The sequence below is a fragment of the Balaenoptera ricei genome, chromosome 2 (assembly GCF_028023285.1).
Source record: "Balaenoptera ricei isolate mBalRic1 chromosome 2, mBalRic1.hap2, whole genome shotgun sequence".
Taxonomy (NCBI): domain Eukaryota; kingdom Metazoa; phylum Chordata; class Mammalia; order Artiodactyla; family Balaenopteridae; genus Balaenoptera; species Balaenoptera ricei.
The window spans coordinates 173,177,822-173,196,038 of record NC_082640.1 but is presented as its reverse complement, the minus strand read 5'-3'; the positions used below and the strand labels follow the sequence as shown (position 1 = coordinate 173,196,038).

General features: G+C 37.4%; 1 protein-coding gene across 4 annotated transcripts in view; it reads right to left on the bottom strand.

Moving 5' to 3' along the window:
* Positions 1-17,794, bottom strand: part of TTC8 (tetratricopeptide repeat domain 8) — a 48,027-nt gene extending 30,233 nt beyond the window's left edge. For 2 of the 4 annotated variants that reach the window (XM_059914796.1, XM_059914799.1), the window contains exons 1-6: positions 17,611-17,794; positions 4,467-4,587; positions 3,294-3,357; positions 3,020-3,179; positions 2,715-2,804; positions 596-640 (exon numbers count right to left, since the gene is read on the bottom strand). In XM_059914796.1, the coding sequence (XP_059770779.1) occupies positions 596-640; positions 2,715-2,804; positions 3,020-3,179; positions 3,294-3,357; positions 4,467-4,587; positions 17,611-17,724 (594 nt within the window). In that variant the 5' untranslated portion in view covers positions 17,725-17,794. Of the gene's footprint in view, positions 1-591; positions 641-2,714; positions 2,805-3,019; positions 3,180-3,293; positions 3,358-4,466; positions 4,588-17,276; positions 17,559-17,610 lie in introns of those variants that run through there. The other 2 variants (XM_059914800.1, XM_059914798.1) reach the window with 2 other exon arrangements.
* Positions 17,795-18,217: the final 423 nt, after the last annotated feature.

Here is an 18,217-nt window from a genome sequence, read left to right as displayed (position 1 = left end):
TACTGCTCATTTGCATATTAGCATGTTGAAAAATGACACAAATGGAGAAGTCCTGAGCATGCAACCTTAAAATTCTCTGTTGAAAGGCTACCAAGATGACTGATTATTGATTATTGTTGAAGCTGGGTGATGGTTGATACAGGTTCATTATACTCTCCACTTGCACATGTTTGAAACTTTCTATCATAAAATGTTAAAGGGGAGGAGATGGGGAACACTACAAAGACACCAGAAATACATGTATTAGTAAACCTATAATCACTATATGGACCAAAGAAGAAAATGGATCAACAATGCTAACTATTAGTATAAAAAATAAACTTTTACACAAATATACTACGCAGCATTCTCAATTATCTATATCTTGCCCTTTAATGGAGATCTACTACTCTATGTATGAATCAGGCACAAGCCTTCCGACCTCTATAGTTATACAAAGTTTCCTATTGGAACTGACAGTGGATTTGAAAGTATCAGTAATTCTCCAATCTTCATAATTCCATCTGTTTATAAGGTAAGAAATAGAACATTTCAGAATCTAAATCCCCAAAGTCATAAAAATCACATTAAAAAACAGTGCAAATTCAAAACTTACAGTCTTAACATCATTTTCATGATGAAAGATATACTCAAACAAAGCCTGTGAAGAAAACATGCAAACAATACATTAGATTTTATTTTAACAAAGGTACTTTACTGTTATATCAAAACTCAAAGGCCATTTTGACAGCAGCTAGATTGAACCAAAATAACAAAGTACTCTAAAGTGCCTGCGATTTATAAGTAAAGGGTCTATCCATCATTTGTTACAACCATTCATTTTAAAATAAGGCTACTTATAACTGATTCCTGTTTTCACAGAATACGAACTGGAAAGCTCAAATAATTCAACAATGTTTTTCATATTACACATACTGTTTTATCAGAAAGAGACAAATGAAAAGACCAACTTTAGGATTGTCATAAAACTGCATGTATTATACAGTGATTATGATATTAATAATGACACTTTAGACATGGGAAAATCTGGAAGTTCTTTCTGAAACAAAGTACAGTTTAACTGTAAAGTAGGGCGTGTTTCCTTAATGTGCAGATGCCTCTATGTGCAGCCAGGGCTGAGAATCATTATTCTAATACTGCCCCCAACCTATCTGGATAAATAAGCATTTACCGGACTACCTCTTGGTGGTACTACATTTGTCCATAATACCATTATTTTATACTTGCAAAGAGGCTAGCACCCCTGAAAGATATCAAGGTTATTAACAGAGATGACTTGAAGGCAACCAAAAATAGGAAAAAGAAATCAGGATAAGGCCCTCTTTAGAAAACTATTCCTAATCCTCCATTTGTTCTCTTATTAAAAAAAAAAAAAAAGTTATGAGAGCAGTTGGTGTTACCACTGCCATGAAAAGGATGTTATAACACCCAAGACAGTGTCAAGGAGTCACCAGCCACCCCAAGCAATATGCCAATATTAGAAATGAGTCCTGATAAGTCAAGGCAAGTTGGGGACCAAAGACAGAGAAACCTGGCATTATTTCTACAACACACTAAATAAGTGCAAAATCTAGTTCAGTCTAAATCTAGTAACATAGACCAGGTCTGTCCTGGAAGCATCCTAATTTGAGGGAAATGCCTCTACTGACTACTCTCCCTGGTTAGAAAACAACAATGGTATTAAGTAGCCATTCAGCCACCTCAAATAAATGGCCAAAAAGATAAGGAATCAGATATTCCTCATAAAGGAAAGGCAAATAAGTAAAACTTTATGATTTTGCTAAATGAAGTTGACTGGGTTGCTATCAAATAAGAAATTAAGAAAAACATCATTGGCATTATTATAGTCTGATTCCTTGTTTGCCAACTGGCGTTCCTTTTCCTGATTTAAATTTCAAGTCTGTATGGCTAGTGTCCTTTTTCATTTTCCCTAGAGTGTTTAATATTTACTAAATATGTTAAACGCCAGTAGAACTGATAATAGGAATGAGCTCAGCACTCATGCACACAATTCATAGAGACTACAGCTAAAAACCTGAGCTAGGCTTACACCAGTTTCCAGAAGCTAACTGCTCCTGGCTCTGAATTATTCCATGCTCACCTCTAAACTTTTCTGTACTGGAAAGGTCACGAACGTCCTCCTTTCTCTCCCTCTCCCTTCTCACTCTCTTATCACTTTTTCTCTCGCTCTCACTTTCTCTTTAATTTAGAGGAGCATTTAATAGTTAGAATTACTAATGTAGTTGGCTTGCCGCTGTCTGGCTCAAGTAATCCTTATTGAGATGCCTGATTAATTACTAATTAGAAAGAGAACATTTTTTTTATCTTCTTTTTGACAGTTCTAAAATCCTACAAGGATAGAAAATTATTTTTCTGAGAACAGTTCAAGCTGAAAAAGAAAAATACACACACATACAGATGATCTCCTAAACATCATTACCCAAAGATGGTGCTGCACATCTGCTTTCTTTGTTATAAATTGCTGTTCTTTATTAGGAGAAAAAGAATTTCCTATTATAATGGTATATATGCTTTATTTCTGATTGACTTTCCTTAACTCAATACTAAGAGAAATTTTAGATATTAGAATAATTAAACATTTCCATTTCAATCAAGACAAGGTCTTTTCTTCACAAATTTTTATCCATTTCCTGCAATGTTATGATAACAGTTTGAACGGTATTTCATAACATAAGATAATTTTAAGTACATACCTTTGCCAGTTTAGGTTTCTGGGCATATTTTGTTAAATTCAGTCTAGATAAATTTATAAAAGGTCCATCAGGACTTGTAAGCATGGAAGCCTATGGGGAAAAATGATAGAACAAGAAATCTGAAACTTTCTCTTGAAACACAAATTGAGTTTAATGTGCATAAAATTATAAAGCCAACACAAGTAAAAAGAATCACCTGCAAAAATCTTCCATATAATTCTCTACTATAAAAATAGTGAAAAATGATTAACATAACATAAATTACTTTGGTCATACAAGGCTATGGTAAAGCTGACAGAATTTACCGTTCCCAGCCTGACAAATCTTCCAGATGAGCTGGTGATAGGGCGAGCTGTGTAGGCAGTTCTGGGTGTTCTGATGGCCTGTTCCATAGTGCCTGGCCTTCCACTTTGTGTGCTGGGTCTAAGGAAACCTGTAATGGGTCTTCCAGCTTGAGTGATCGGCCTGTGAAGATTGTAAATTGTTAAAATACAAAGAAGATCAATAAAGGAAGATTCTCATGCAGCCTGGTCAATATTTAGTGGCAAAGGGAATGAAATAGGAGTATACTGAACATACCTGACAGCTGGACTAGGCCCTCCTGTCTGATTAGTTCCAGGGAGTTTCAGAGATGTTCCAGGACCTATGAGATGAGACGGCGAATTCAATTTGTATATTATTTATTAATCTGTAAGAACTGTCCACTAACGCAATTTTCACAAATGTGCTAGCCTGGTGAAAAAGACATTAGTAACAGGAAATGTATCTAGAAAAATGTGTTTGAGATTAATATTTATTGAGTACCTATCATGTTACTTTTGTTATTACATTTAATCTCCACACTAATTCTGTAAGGTAGGTAGTACTAACCATTTAGCAAAGGCTTAGAGATTTAAGTAAACAGGTCAACCTGTTAGTAGAGCCAGCATTCAAACTCAAGACAGGCAGGCTCCAAAGCTCCAACACATCAAAATGACAGTTCCATACTCACAGTTTATTTTTCATACAAACTTCTTCTCCCAATAAAAGATCATTTACCCCCAATATCTAGAATTTAGATATTTTAACTCCAAAAGAGCAAAATGATAGGGGAAAAAGACATCTTAACATGAAACATATGTACGTTTTTTCTCAATTTCCACTGAAGCATTAAACAGCTATTACCTTCCAAACATATATAAATGACTGATAACTGTCACAACTAACAAATTACCAGCAAGATACCATATGTCATGGTAATCATCCAATACCATTCACAGCAGCACACCTGCAAGCTGGGACTAGGCCATTGTGACAATCCTGATGGACATTCACTGCCTAGCAAATCACTCCATCACCTCACATCATGCATTAGAGCAAATCATCTTCAATTATTACAGTGAAGTGATGTTTTCAAATTATCATTTTTTTAGAACACTTCTGTTGTTTGGATGCTTCCTGTGTTTAGACTCTCAGATAAACAATCTTTGATATATTAGATAAGCAGTTCAGATAGAATGCCTTTTTATAAAATATTTTAAAATGCATAATATGGCTTCTACTGAAAAATAGTTATATATCAATCTCACACCTTAAGTTTAAGATAATATAATTAAATTGTGCCTTTGTACTATAAGGCAGAATAGAGGTAATATTTTTTCATGCATACACGTGTTTCATGTATATGTCTTATTTTTATTATAAAAAAGTACACAGAGAGTATTCCTCCTCCTAATGGCTTTTCATTTACTTAACTGAAAAACCAGTACTTACGTGGAACCTGAGCAATAGCATTTTCATCCAGTATCATTTCTGCAATTCCTTCCTGATCTATGTCAATTTCATCTACGTACACCATTTCAGTTAGTGCTCGTGCTTTTAAAATCCAGGCTGCCTAAAAAGCATAGATAAGATAAAGCATATCTTAAATTGCATTAGAAGTAGTGTATAGCCTATAGAAGCCAGCCATCCTTTATTATTATCTAATTTTTTATCAAACATGTTTACCACACTTAATGCATGATACTAACTTAAAGGGCTATGTCCAGGAGCTAATACAAGAAGGCAAGGTCATTATTAATCAAGAAACAACCAATAATGTATCAATTACCTAGTAAACAAAAGTGTGGTAATTACCTAGTAGTCTTCTAACATGCCTTTCTATAAGTGAAAGAAGATCTTTATAGAAAATTTTATTAGAATAATAATTTGAAAACAGATGAATAAAGCTACAACCATGTGTTCTTTCTGCCTTCCTCCTTCAGGGCCAAGTCCTTCGTGAAGACTTCCCTGATAGTTTAACTCTGAACCTACTTCCCTCTTGTCTTTCTTATAAAGCACTTTCTTTTATACTTCTATTATTATGTACTTACCATATTCAATTATGGTTATTTGGGCATATATATATATTATATATATAATATATTTATATATATTTATTATATTTATAATATTATATATATATAATATATATATATATTTGGGCATATATATATATATGTCCATATATAATTATTTGGGCATATGTTTGCCCTCCCTTCCCCCAGAACACAAGCTTTTTTACCTTGTTCACTTTTGAATTTTCCATAACACCTACGGTTTGTGTACACAATAGATATTCCAAAAATGTTGACTTGAACTAAGATCAATTTTTCCCACTTCCCAATAACTAATCAACACAATCTTGGTTGCTTTGTGATCTAGCCAGTAGAAAACCTGCTAGAAAGTGGGGGAAAAAATGGAAAGGTAATTAAGGAGCCTAGAAAATATCTTATCAGCTTTGCTTTACCCTGCGAAATTAGACGTAAAGGTGTGCACAGTTCAATACCTTGTTAAATATTTAAAACTGCTTTATCAGAAAAGTTTACCTTTCTGCTTCAATAGAAGCAGAGAGCAATAAAGCTTGGTGTCCTGTGGCAGACTTGGGGAGAAGGCAACCCTTGAGGCAGCAGTGTAGGACCGACTCTGTACTACAGGGGGAGCAGTAGCAAGGGAAATCTGGAAAGGGGTTAGGCCTCATCATACTAGGAATCTGACTGTGAAGCATGCTGCATGAAGGCAAGGGACCGAGGGAGGAACAGATGGAGGCTGCAAGAGGACCAGAGAGTCCTCACATAAGGATATCGAAATGCACTGAATCATCAGCGTGTATTTATTGAGCACCTCCTACTTATGTAGCACTGGGCTAGGTTCTGAGAAGGAAATGCGAGAAGATGAAAACATGAATCCTAATTTTCCTGAACATATCACCTACTGGATTAAATAACAAGGCAAAGCAATGCATGATATGTGACAAATGTGCTACATGGAAAATGGTTTTACAAGAATTAGAAGGCAGAGATCCTTTTGTGGGCTAAAGTAATTGGAATGTATATTTTTAAAAATTTTTAAAGGAAAAGAATTTTTAAAAGTCTTCATGCTTTCCTTTTAATGGGAACAAAAGGAAATTACATTGTTGCCTTTGGTCCTCACCATGAGGTATTGTCTCCCCTGTGTGAGTCCAGGTCCTCCCAGAAGCAGATGCCAAGAGGGGATTGAATGTGCAGGGCAGAAATAGAGACACAGATGTAGATAACAAACGTATGAGGGGAAAGTGGCGGGGGGAGTGGGGGTGGGGGTGAGGGGGGGTGGTGGTGGGACGAACTGGGAGATTGGGATTGACATACATACAACTAATGTGTATAAAATGGATAACTAATAAGAACCTGCTGTATAAAAAAATAAATTTAAAAAAAATGTTGAAATGAAAAAAATATATAATAACATCAGCTGTCCACAGAGCTTGTCATCACAAGAGACAGCCTACCACAGGAAAAAAAAAAAAAAAGAAGGCTGTCTTCACAATATATTTAGGTTCCTCAAGTGAAATTACATTTGATTAGATTATTGGGGGTTTGTCTTGTACTTTTCTGGTTGAGGTTTACTGGATTCTTATCAGATAACTTAGAATAAAATATTTCAAACGTTATGTGTAAATTTAACACAATTGAATGAGCAGAATATGGACCCAAAGAACTAATTTGTTTGTTAAAAAAGTCAGTTCCAATTGGAACTGCATCTAACTGTGGGAGCCACCAAAGATTAGGAAAGTTACCAGATCGATACAGCCATTCTCAGGGGTCAAGGAAGTCATCACTCGTCACTGGCTTGGACTAATGGTTTAATTTAACTTTAAAGATGGCAATAAGTAATCCTGATTTATCTTAAGTCCTCACAGTTCCTATTGCCCTGCAAGTATCTGATGGCTTTAATTTTTCAAAAGGGCATATTCTTTGCTCAGCACCCCTGGTGGACAGGAGGAAGGACTGCAGCATTTTCTGTTCACACAGTAAAGCAGGATGTGGGCTTCACTAGTTCATTCCCATATTCCCAGGGAGCACCTACTGCATGCCGGGTCCTGGGAACAGAGGTGAGTAAGTCACAGCCCAAGTTCTAGCTCATAAGAATTTCAGTGTTACGGGGAAAGTGTAAAAACGAAAACCTGGAACATGCTATAGAAGGACAAAGAAAGGCACGCAGCTGCCTTGGGGTGGAAGAAAAGGTAAAGGAGGAGAGTTTGCCCCACGGCCAAGACAGGAGAGCGCGCGCCAGGTAGAGCGCATAGGGCAAAGGAAGGCCAGCTTGAGGGCTCATTTGGAGAAACAAGAGTGTGGTAGAAGAATCAGGTTCAGCTGAGGAGAAGCTGCTTGAGAAGAAGCTGGAGAAAAAGGCAGAGGCCAATGAGGGATCCTGTAGGCCACCTGTATGCCATGATGAGGAGCTAATAAAGCTTCAGGAGTATGATTTGGAGTCCTAGTTAAATTGACTCTCTAAAAGTCAAGTTTTTATTATTACAGTATCATTTACACAGTTGGATATTAATTATCCATGCACATATTTTTTAAACTATTTTCATACTCATTCTGTTATCTCATAGTCCAATCCATCATGCTTCTTGACTCCTATCCTTCTACTAACCCCTCAAATATTAAGAAGGTGCAAATTATTTTACATCAGGCTAAGCAGAACATAGGAAAGTAAATCCACTATTCCCTCCCAACCAAATGAATATATGCTTCAGAAGCCAAATAGGAAGATCTTTTTTTAAAAAATTTTATTCCATAAGAATTCACTTTTTCGAAAAGGTAAATCTATATTTGTTTCAGTTTCTAAAACCTCATTATTAAGAAGTAGAAATAATGATGTGAATTTCTGATATTTAAAAATCTGCAATAAGATCTACTTGCACCATTACTTAATTTTAAATTTCATCAGTATTTGAGAATATTAATTTTCCTGACTTTCCTCCTTCTATCCTAACAAAAAATGACCTTGAAAATCATGTATCACTGCTTGATTAAACATCAGATTGTATTCAAAGAACTGCTCTGGGCAACAGGAACAATTCTTGGAATTTTAATGAAAACATTTTATTTTGGAGGCAAGCCAAGTATGTTTTACAGCCCTAAATTCCTTTGCCTGTTTAAATTTTTTTTAAGTTCAAAACTAATCAGTGATTAAAATAAAATGCATACAATATTGTAAATCAACTATACTCCAATAAAAATTTTAAAAAATAAAATAAAATGCATAACAAAGCAAATTGGTAACCCTACACTGCCACTTGAATCTGAATAAAACTATAAATTGGTTTTTATCAGAAATACTTAAGTTGTTAATAAATGACAGGGTCATGCGGTTTATGTAGATAAATTTGAATACCTACGTATTGGAAGTCCTGTAAAATCGATAAAAATAATAGATGCTTAGGAATTTTTTTTTAAGGGAAAAGCATAGATTCTCCCAATCTAAATGAGTAATCATCACATCAATTATTTCCTTTTTTATCTGCGAAACATAATCCCATCTCATTTACCTGCTGAGTTAGTCTATAGGACATTACTCTTGAGGCAACTATCTACCAGCTAACATCAGGAAAATACTGACTTACCTGTACTACCTTCTGAGGTTAATCCAATTTTAGTGATAAAAATAGACAAATGAAACGGTTAAAACTCTACTGACTGAGTAAAACAGGTTTACGCTGTTTTGTTCCTCTTAATACAGACTGCAAGGCGATGTAAGGCCTTTTAAGGCATGTAAGAAACAATTTTACTAAGATATTCTTAGAATAAAGCTACCAAAAGAACAGTCTGTCTAACCTGATTTAGACATCATGAGAATCAGTAACATTTGACACTCTGCCTACTCTATGAAAATGAAAATTTAGGCACAAAATGTTGAATTGTTATTGTAAAGCCTCATTTATTTTGAAGTGATAAAAACCTGCAAAAGAGGAAAGGCAAAAAGTGTGAATAGTGAGCTCAAAAGAATCCAGTCAGCCTTGTTCCCTTCTGATTCTTTTAGATCACTATCCAATTAAGTCTAGAGTAACAGAGCAGGAAATATCAAATACAGGTCCTTCATGAAGTCCCTATGCTGGTTTGAAACCTTCAAATACCATTGAAAGTTTTCAAACCATACCAACAATGCAAATTATTGATGTTTTAATTTAATTTTAACTTTAATCAAAATCTTCCAAAATTACTGAAAACAAAAGGCACATTACTTACTTTATTTATAGCTTAGGTGATTCTTATGACTTGTACATGTATTATACAAAAAATAGTTTTGCACCCTCTATCAATTTGGAAATCATGATTATGAACATTCCAATGACAAATGTCATCCTTTTAAAGAACACAGTACTACATTTTAACCTATTTTCCATGTTTGCTTGAAACTACACAGGCCTCCATCAGAGTATTTTGTATACTACTTTCTTCTAAAAGGTTTGATAATTACGCATGTAAACCCCATGAGGTTCAAATTGTTTATTTATCTAAAAAACACTTAAAATTCACTCTTGCTTGGCAGGGCAAACCCCTGGCAATATTTAAGTTCTCTGATTTACAGCTCTCTCACTCCTTCTCCTTATTCCCAGACTTACTGGAAACCCTCTTGGGCTAAAAGCTTCACTGGCCAGGAGGCCCCCTAAACAGACCTCCTCTTCCTGGGTTCCCTTCCCACTCATCTACTGTCTCATTCAGTTAGCAGGTCTCTCTGGCCACCTCCCATTTCTAACAAAGTTCATTTGGTAGATGTGGCTGTCTGGCCAAGTCTCTTCTTCCTCACAGTGGCAGGCACCTCTCTCTAAAAACAAGACCTTCCCAAGCAGAGTCGGCCTACTCTTTACTCAAGACGTATGATCCAATCCATCACAATCTTTTCAGACACTCCTGACATCTTGGCTCCCTTTCTAAGCCTCTGACTCCCCTTGCCTCCGCCTTTATTTTTCTCATCTTCTAGGTCAATATTGGTCATTTCTATTTAAGCTACAAGTCTTAATGAGTAGAGTGCCCTAGTTTTACATCCATAGACACAAAGTATTGGAAATATAATAGTTTATAGTTCTATAAGAAGGTACAGAATACCTGGTAGATATAGCTAATTTTATAACAGCACAAGTAGATAGGCAGCTAATTTTCTAATCTATAGCAACAACTAAGCAATAGTAATTAAACTATTCTCTAAACTAAAGGTTGCAGCTAAACCTTTACCTGAGACACTGGCAATTCTGGATCTGGTTCCTGGAAAGCATTAAGAAGGTAGTAAACATTTTTAGGATAATACAGTTCCTAAAATTAAAAGTCTTAATGACCAACCAAGTATTTGTAGGTGGACTCAAACTCATTCAATAAAAACCCAAACATGAACTTTAATCTTTCCCCAAAAGTGCCCTCACAAGTTCTGTAAAGGTAACACCCTATCCACTGAAGAGTGCTAAATTTTCTATGATCAGAAAATTCTAATTACTCTTCCCTCATTTAGAGCACAGAGAAGAGATCTTTACATATTTAATGAATTCACAGTATTTCAGGAATTAAAAATAATTTTATAACTATACCAAGGAAGCTATTTTTATATTCAAAAACAAGTTCATGGTGGTTAAAGCATTCAGACTTTAATCACTTGAGGAGGAGGAGGAAAATCCACATACTATAAACCCTTCTATTCCCTATAAACATAATGGGATCAGTGGCTAAAGATAAGAAATTAATTCTGACTGCAATGTCTTCCGAGAAATTTTTGTAAATAGACTACGTAATATATATCAGGGCCAGGTGCTGATAAACTCAGGGTTTTTTTCTGTCCAAAATTAAATAGAAATGCATTGGTTAAAAAAACAGATTTATAACAAATTTATTTATAAAAGATCTACACTTTCACGTCTACAGTCAGCAGCCTCTGAACAGTCAATCTGCAGCATGTTTTACTGGGAAAGCTACTAAGAAACAGAAAAAGGAAAGAAAAAAAAATCCTTGCTTTCCTTGCTTTCTACAGCTCTAAAATCCAAAAAAAAATACCCGAAATATTTTTTTAAGAATATATTATGTGTGCAAGCAATGTGTAAACCATCTGGTCACCAAGCAAGGATAAGTAATTTCTTTCGCATGACACACAGTAGCAACAAGAGAGGAAAAGGCTAAACTAAGCTAGAAAGTGAGAGCCCTAGGGGGTGGGAGTTAGAGAATACTTGGCAATCAGCTGAACAGAACACAAAACAGCAACTAAGAAGACACAGTAATTGGAGGTTTTCAATGCCAGTGTGCAGAAGAAAGAGCTGGAAAAAGAACAGATTTCCTAGATCCCACCATCCATATTTAGAGAAATACACTGATACAGGCAATGAGATGACAGAAGAAATAACCCCTTCTATTCTTTCTTCTATTTATTTGTATACGTGTCTAAATGACCCCCCCATTATCTCATGTGAGTCCCACAACAACCATTTCAGGGAGGCAGGTAAGTGTTATTATCCATTTTACAGATCAGGAAACAAATTCAGAGATGTCATGTAATTTGCTCAAGGTCACACAGAGAAGCTCTTTCTTGCCAGTCCACCTTGGAGATTAAAATTAATGAGTTGGATGCACAGTCGGGCAGGATTGAAGGGTAAAGTGTTAGAGACACAAGATAAGTTCCATATAGAAACAGGTAAAAAAGTTTACCAGAGGTGATTGTAGACAGCGTTTGAAAAGGAACCCAGTTAAAGGAGACAGAGCCACGGAGAGTAAGTAAACGCTGGATGCTTGTTAGTCGGCCAAGGGCAGGGAGATTCCTCCAGTGGCCCAAACTGACCCCGGCAGCTCAGCCTCAGAGCGCTCTGTTCACCAGCAAACGCCCTCATGCTCTCTGTGTCTCGTCCTGCCCCGCAGGCTCGCACTTACGACTTACCAGGCAGGTAAGATGAAAGGTAGAGAAGCAGGGGTCCCCAGTGAGCTGTATGTTAGTAGTTGGTTGAGACAATGATCTGGTGATCCAAGCCAAATAAACATCTTTCTGTATGATTATCTTATTTATTTCCTCATTGGGGCCATGGAGACTTATTACCAGGCATTCTTTTGATTCTGTACTCTGCAGAGCAGTTCACGTTGCTGAATTTCAGCCTTTTCTGCACCTTCAAACCATTGACAGTAATAACCCCCTCCTCTCTGCAACATCTCTCATTATAAGCAGAGATTGGGGGTGGGAAGAAAAATGTGAATTACCCCCATTCTGATAAACAGCTAACCCTCCCACTCCCAGAATCACAGATTTTAACAATTTAAAAATCTATCAGAAATCTACCCCATTAAGAAAAGTATATGAACTTTTAAAAAAAAAACAAAAAACTGCCTCTATGTTTTATGAACTGTTGAATTATACTGGAGCTAAAATCGGGGCTGCTTTTAAAGCCATGAATCTGACATATGGAACACAAAGACCAGTAATCAGATTAAGCAACTAATCAGGATGGCCGGCATGAGCTGTAAAAGCAAGCACTCCTTCTAGGTCACGTTGCTGCATGGAAGGCCATTTTGCATTTCTCTCCTTTATGTCTTATAACTTTTAACCACTTCTCACGATTTAGAGAAAACTTTGAAAAAGGACAACACTTCTCTATGAATTGATTGTTCCTACTGTCTTTTGTCAAATGGGCAAACTACAATGAATTAACCAGTTATCCTTCTTTATTCTTAACTGATCAGAACTTTAATGTCCTTCATGCTTACAGACCCTGCCCTCTGTTTCACACCATTCTGCATCTGGGAAAAGCAGTTCAGAATCCATCTTTTTCAGGAACCCATCCCAAACATCATGTTATTATCTTCAACCTACCCTTCAGTCCTTCCATATCCAAATAAAATTGTTTTACTCTAAGGAAACAAGCTGGTCCAGAGTATATCATACCTCTCCGGCCAACCTGACTACTCTGACTTTGGCAAGAATCAAAACTAAATAAAATCCACATGTCCTAATAGAAAATAAAAGGCACTAGTTAAATATTTTTGATGATACTATACCAAAATGGTATCTCTTAAAGGAGAACTAAATGTAGAAGAAATAGTCTTAGAGGTGGGCTTCATTCCAAAAGGTTAATGTATCACCACCGAAATGTCTTTTTGAAGCTCCCTGGACCAGCTTATAAAAAGATTAGCAAATAGCAAATCACTTTAGAGAGGTTCTCCTCATCTGGGAGAAAGATAAGCAAAACCCAAAGTGAATATTAACATAAAAAACAAAAGCTATTTTTGTTCTAGAAAAAAAAAAAGCAAGAGCAAAAATGAATCCATTTGGCACTCAGGAGAAATATTTTAATTTCCTTTCTCTTCCATGTGTCCAGGCACTGCTTCAAAGTCACTCATTTGTAATAAAATCAGTTGCGTGGCACAGGAATGGTAATTCAAGAAGCTGCAGAGGAAAAATATTCTGCTTTAAAATGTAGAAGCCTCAAAAAAAAGCCCATGAGGCTAAAGGGGTACATGAAGATAAGCCAGGGAAACCGCAGGGGCTGAGGACCACCTGCCTCTGCACTGATCATATTACCGTTAGCTTTTCATAGATTGCTAGTCTCTCCATTTAACTTCCTCCACTGAAACAAGAGCGTTGTGAAGAAATACCAGTGATGATAATGACTTCAGAAATACTCTCCTGGAGGGATCCAGGAAGAATTTGCTCAACTGATTAAAAAAAAAAAAACTGACCCTCAAAGTAAGAAATGAATTAAGAATGTCCATAATGCAATTACATTTGTATGAAAAGGTGAATACATATAAGAACCTATGGTGCTGAGAATTAGGGTGGGGGAGCAGGGAGAAGCAAAGACCACCAGGCAATTAGGGTGATCTCCATAAACAGAGGGGAAGCTGGCACACATAAATAACACCATGCAGATGCATATATGAATATGATCAAGGCACTCATTCAGCAAAATACATAATGACGGCACCTGTGTGCCAGATTCTGTGCCATTCCATACAGATCTGCCATCCTGGACTCATAGTCTAAGAGAAAGAATGAGAATTTTCAAGCTTTTAATCAAAGGAACCTCCTAAAGCTTCCTAAAGCTCCTCATTAAATGCATCAGCACCCTAACATAAATATTTAAATTCTTTTTAATTAATTCAGAAAAAAGCAGGATTTCTCTAAGCTTGGGGAAATCATACTGGAAAATGTTTCCAAAATGAAATAACAATTGGATACAAAATGCACAAATTGGTGCTAAGAGAAGCATACAGAGAAAAAGCGCAGTGTTTAAAGGTTGGATCAAAGAATAACTAATAGGAGTGAACCATGTAAACTTTTCAGAGGCCCTATCCAGGCATCCAAAGGCCAGTGTGGTAAGATAACATCAAGTTAAAACTTCCGTTCCTGGTGAAGTGCTACTCGTCATTCTGACAATATATATAGTTCCTCCTTAAAGAAACTATCTCAGCATAACAAATAAAAAGGATTAGAAAGGGAAAAAATGTCGTAAGTTTCTTCTAGATCTGGTACATTCTCCTCAGCAGCCTTTGATACTTGTAGGAGCTAAACATATCAACCCCTGCCTATAACAATAAAACAATAACAAAGAATTACATTTTTAAAAACATTTCTAGGATATTAAAATTAATTATGTATCACATTATGAAGTATTATTTCAAATCCACAATAAATAGGACAGTGGAATAAGCCAGGATTTAACAAGATCTGTTGCCATAATGATCTTAACCATCTCAGATGGTTAACCAATGACAACAGCAATATTTCCCAGTATGATCTTGTATCTTTTATTCTTCACTACCATTACCAAAATCAGATCCACTAAACATTCCTTGTAACAAGTCTTAATTTTCCAAGAGGGCCAGCAAGGCCTAAAGGGAACTATATAAGAGGCCAAACAAAAAGATCCAAGTTACTAACTTGTTTAGCTGTTAATTTTGGAGACTTTAAACGAAGTTCTTAATTTGTTCACCCTGTTCTCCCTAGGTACAAGGAAAGGGGTCAAGATCTCTGCTACAGCTCCTTCTTAACCATTAATAGAAACGCTGATGCTTTGCCTATGCAGTTCCCAAAGTGACGACATCTCCCCAGGATAAATTTGTACCTCTCCCCCAAAAAAGGAATCAGTCAGCGGTCAAGTAAGTTTCAGAATACTGCCTTAATCAAAATTAGGCAGGTTACCTTCCTTCAGGACTTCTCAGAGCCTTTAATCCATGTACACAGATATGTCAAATTCCCATTTAGCTAAAAATCTTGAAAAAGGAACAGCAAATGGGAAAATGTACTGGAAAAAGTTCAGAAACACAGAGTTTTGAAAAATTAGGCTACATAAGCACCAAAGAAGCAGCACAGGATAGACAAAGGGAATGGGCTTACCAGCTTTGTACCTTTGGACAAATTACTTCACCATGTGCCTCAGTGTGCTCTATCTGTAAAATGGGGGGAATAGTACCAACTTCCTAAAATAGCTGAGGATTAAATGAGATAACATATAAAACCCTCTGAATCAAGCCTGACACAGAGTAAATACTCAATAAATGTTACCTATTATCTTTGTTACATACTTTGCAAGGTTATTCTAAGCAAAGGAATACACATAATTTATAGAATTTATCCCTGGCAAGTAGTAAGCACTCAATAAAAGTTCACTGAACACTGTAAAGTCCTGATCACAGTGTCTAGCACAAACTAAACCTGAATTGCAGTACTGAATGTCACTATGATTACGTCATTAAGATTAGAGACACGGAAAACAAACTATGGTTACCAAAGGGGATAGCAGGGTGCGGGGCGGGGTGGTGGTGGATAGATCAGCAGTTTGGGATTAACATATACACACTACTATATATAAAATAGATAACCAACAAGGACCTACTGTATAGCACAGGGAACTATATTCAATATCTTGTAATAACCTATAATAGAAAACCTGAAAAAGAATATATGTATGTATAACTGAATTGCTTCGCTGTATACACCTGAAACTAACACAACATTGTAAATTAACTATACTTCAATGGTTAAAAATGGTTTAAATAAGGTTTTAACCATTAATAAAAACACTGCTGCTTTGCCTATAACACATTTCCTAATGTGACAACATCTCCCTAGGATGATAACATCAGATATCTGAGCCTCGCCCACTGCCAAAAAAGGAATCGGTGATCAAATAAGTTTCAGAACTATTGTATTCATCAAAATTAGGCAAAGTTTCTTTCTGCAGAACTCCTCAGAACCTTTAGTACGAATCTCTAAGTAGGGAATATACATTTCCCAAATGCATTTAATGAGGAAACTTTCTTTCACTGAGTACTCTTGGGACTGTTGTTCTTTGGAACACAGAATGGAAACTATCCTAACTCAATGGAAAAATAGAACCATGTCTGGTACATCACTGGTTTGTAACAAACTTTGGTTGTACAAATGTAAAGGGGTCCATATTTTGTCGTGGTTCCCAAACATATTTGAGGGTGGAATCCTTTTTTTTTTTTTTTTTTAAGCAGCATTTGTGGGACTACAATGCCAGGAAACATACTTGGAAGCGTGCTTGTGTATGGAAATGCAGTCCTATTAACCAATGTGACCTAACACAAGCACAACCTAGTTTAGCATTCCTACTAACACAGATTGCTCTGTGGGAGATGTGCTATCTATCTGAAGGCCAAAAGATGCACTTTAATAGGTTATCCTCAATCCATTTGCTGGGCGCTAAGGCAGAGCCTAGTGACAGTTTTCACGCCTCAGTTTACGGAACTCCCCCTCAATTTTCCTTTTTTTTCTAACATCTCCAAGGCAACACCACTAGAGGAAAAGCTGGGAAACTATAACGACATGGGTACGTTCTGCATTTAATAGACGTACTGACAAACTACCAGAGCTCTTCTCTCCCTTTTTCTCCTTTTTTGTCTCTTCCATGATCGACCTGACCACCAGAGTTGTACCTCTCTTACACCTAGCATACAAGGCTTTTCACTCACTTTATTTAAGAAACCCTAAATAAACTACTATAATCAATGCCATCTTTCCTTCTTTTACAGGAACTTTTTTCCCACCCCTCCCTCCTAATAATGAATGTATCTTTTCCTCTCCTAGATTCTCATTCCTCTAATTTGCATTATTTGCCTCAAGTTGCACTCAAGCCCCAGCATCAAAGGCTCCCCACGCTTGGACAACAGTCTTAAGATGAACCAGAAGGATTACACGTTTGATCCAAAAGAAAAAAAGGCAGCTATTTCAACCGGGAGTGGGAAGTTACAGATCTTTATGTTTATACATAATGGTTTTAGAAATCAATACCGTACGTGCAGCGAGCGTAAGAGTCCATCCACATGCAAGTATAAAGGAACTAACAAAGTTCGTCACCAAATTGTTCCTTTAAGCGACGTTTGAAGGAAAGGGGCTGCTGAAGTTTGAGGAGGGGGCGGTCGTGGCACAGCACTCGTGGGTCCCGCGGGCAAGGACCCACCGGCCAAGGCTCCAGGGAGTCTCGCTCCAGGTGCCTGTGCTGACCACAAGGTCCATCTCGCCCTGCGCCTTCTTCCCTAGAGACCCCTCCCAGGGACCTGGGAATCCCCCAGAGCCCTCAGCCTTATTGCCGGGATCCACAGGTCTGACGGGGTCCGGCCTGTACCTGGTCATAAGGGGACTTCTCCAGCATCTGCGTGCACAGATCGGCGCAGAGCTGGAACTTCCTGCGCCTAAAATAGCTCCAGGCCAGGAGCAGCGGCTCCATCTCCGAGCCCATGGCGGCAGAGAGCCGGCAGCGAAACACCAGGGCGCGACTCAGGGAAGGCGGGGGGCGAGGAGCAGGCGGCCTCCAGCCCTGCCCAGCAACGCGCGGGGGCAGGGGCCTTGCCAGAGAGGCGCCCTGCATCGCGCCTGAGAATAGGAAAAAGAAAACCCACCTCGAGTAGAACTCAGCTATAGGACTGCCAAACCTTGGCTTTAAAAATTGTATACTTTTAAAGGCTACATATTTCATTAATTTTCTAGAAGACGGAACCGTGGCTAAAGTAAGAGGCAGTGACTTAGACACCTCCAACTGGGGTCCTCCACCCACCCAGAGGAGGACCGGTTGCCTGGCAACCGAACTCTCCGCATACTCTGCCAGTCCCAGAAAAATCCCGAGAGTTGACCGATCGGCCGGTCGCTGTCATACTTTTACCCTTCAGGCATTCTTACCCCTATCACTTATCCTTCCGACTTTAGAAACACAAACATGAGAACAGTTTCTCCAA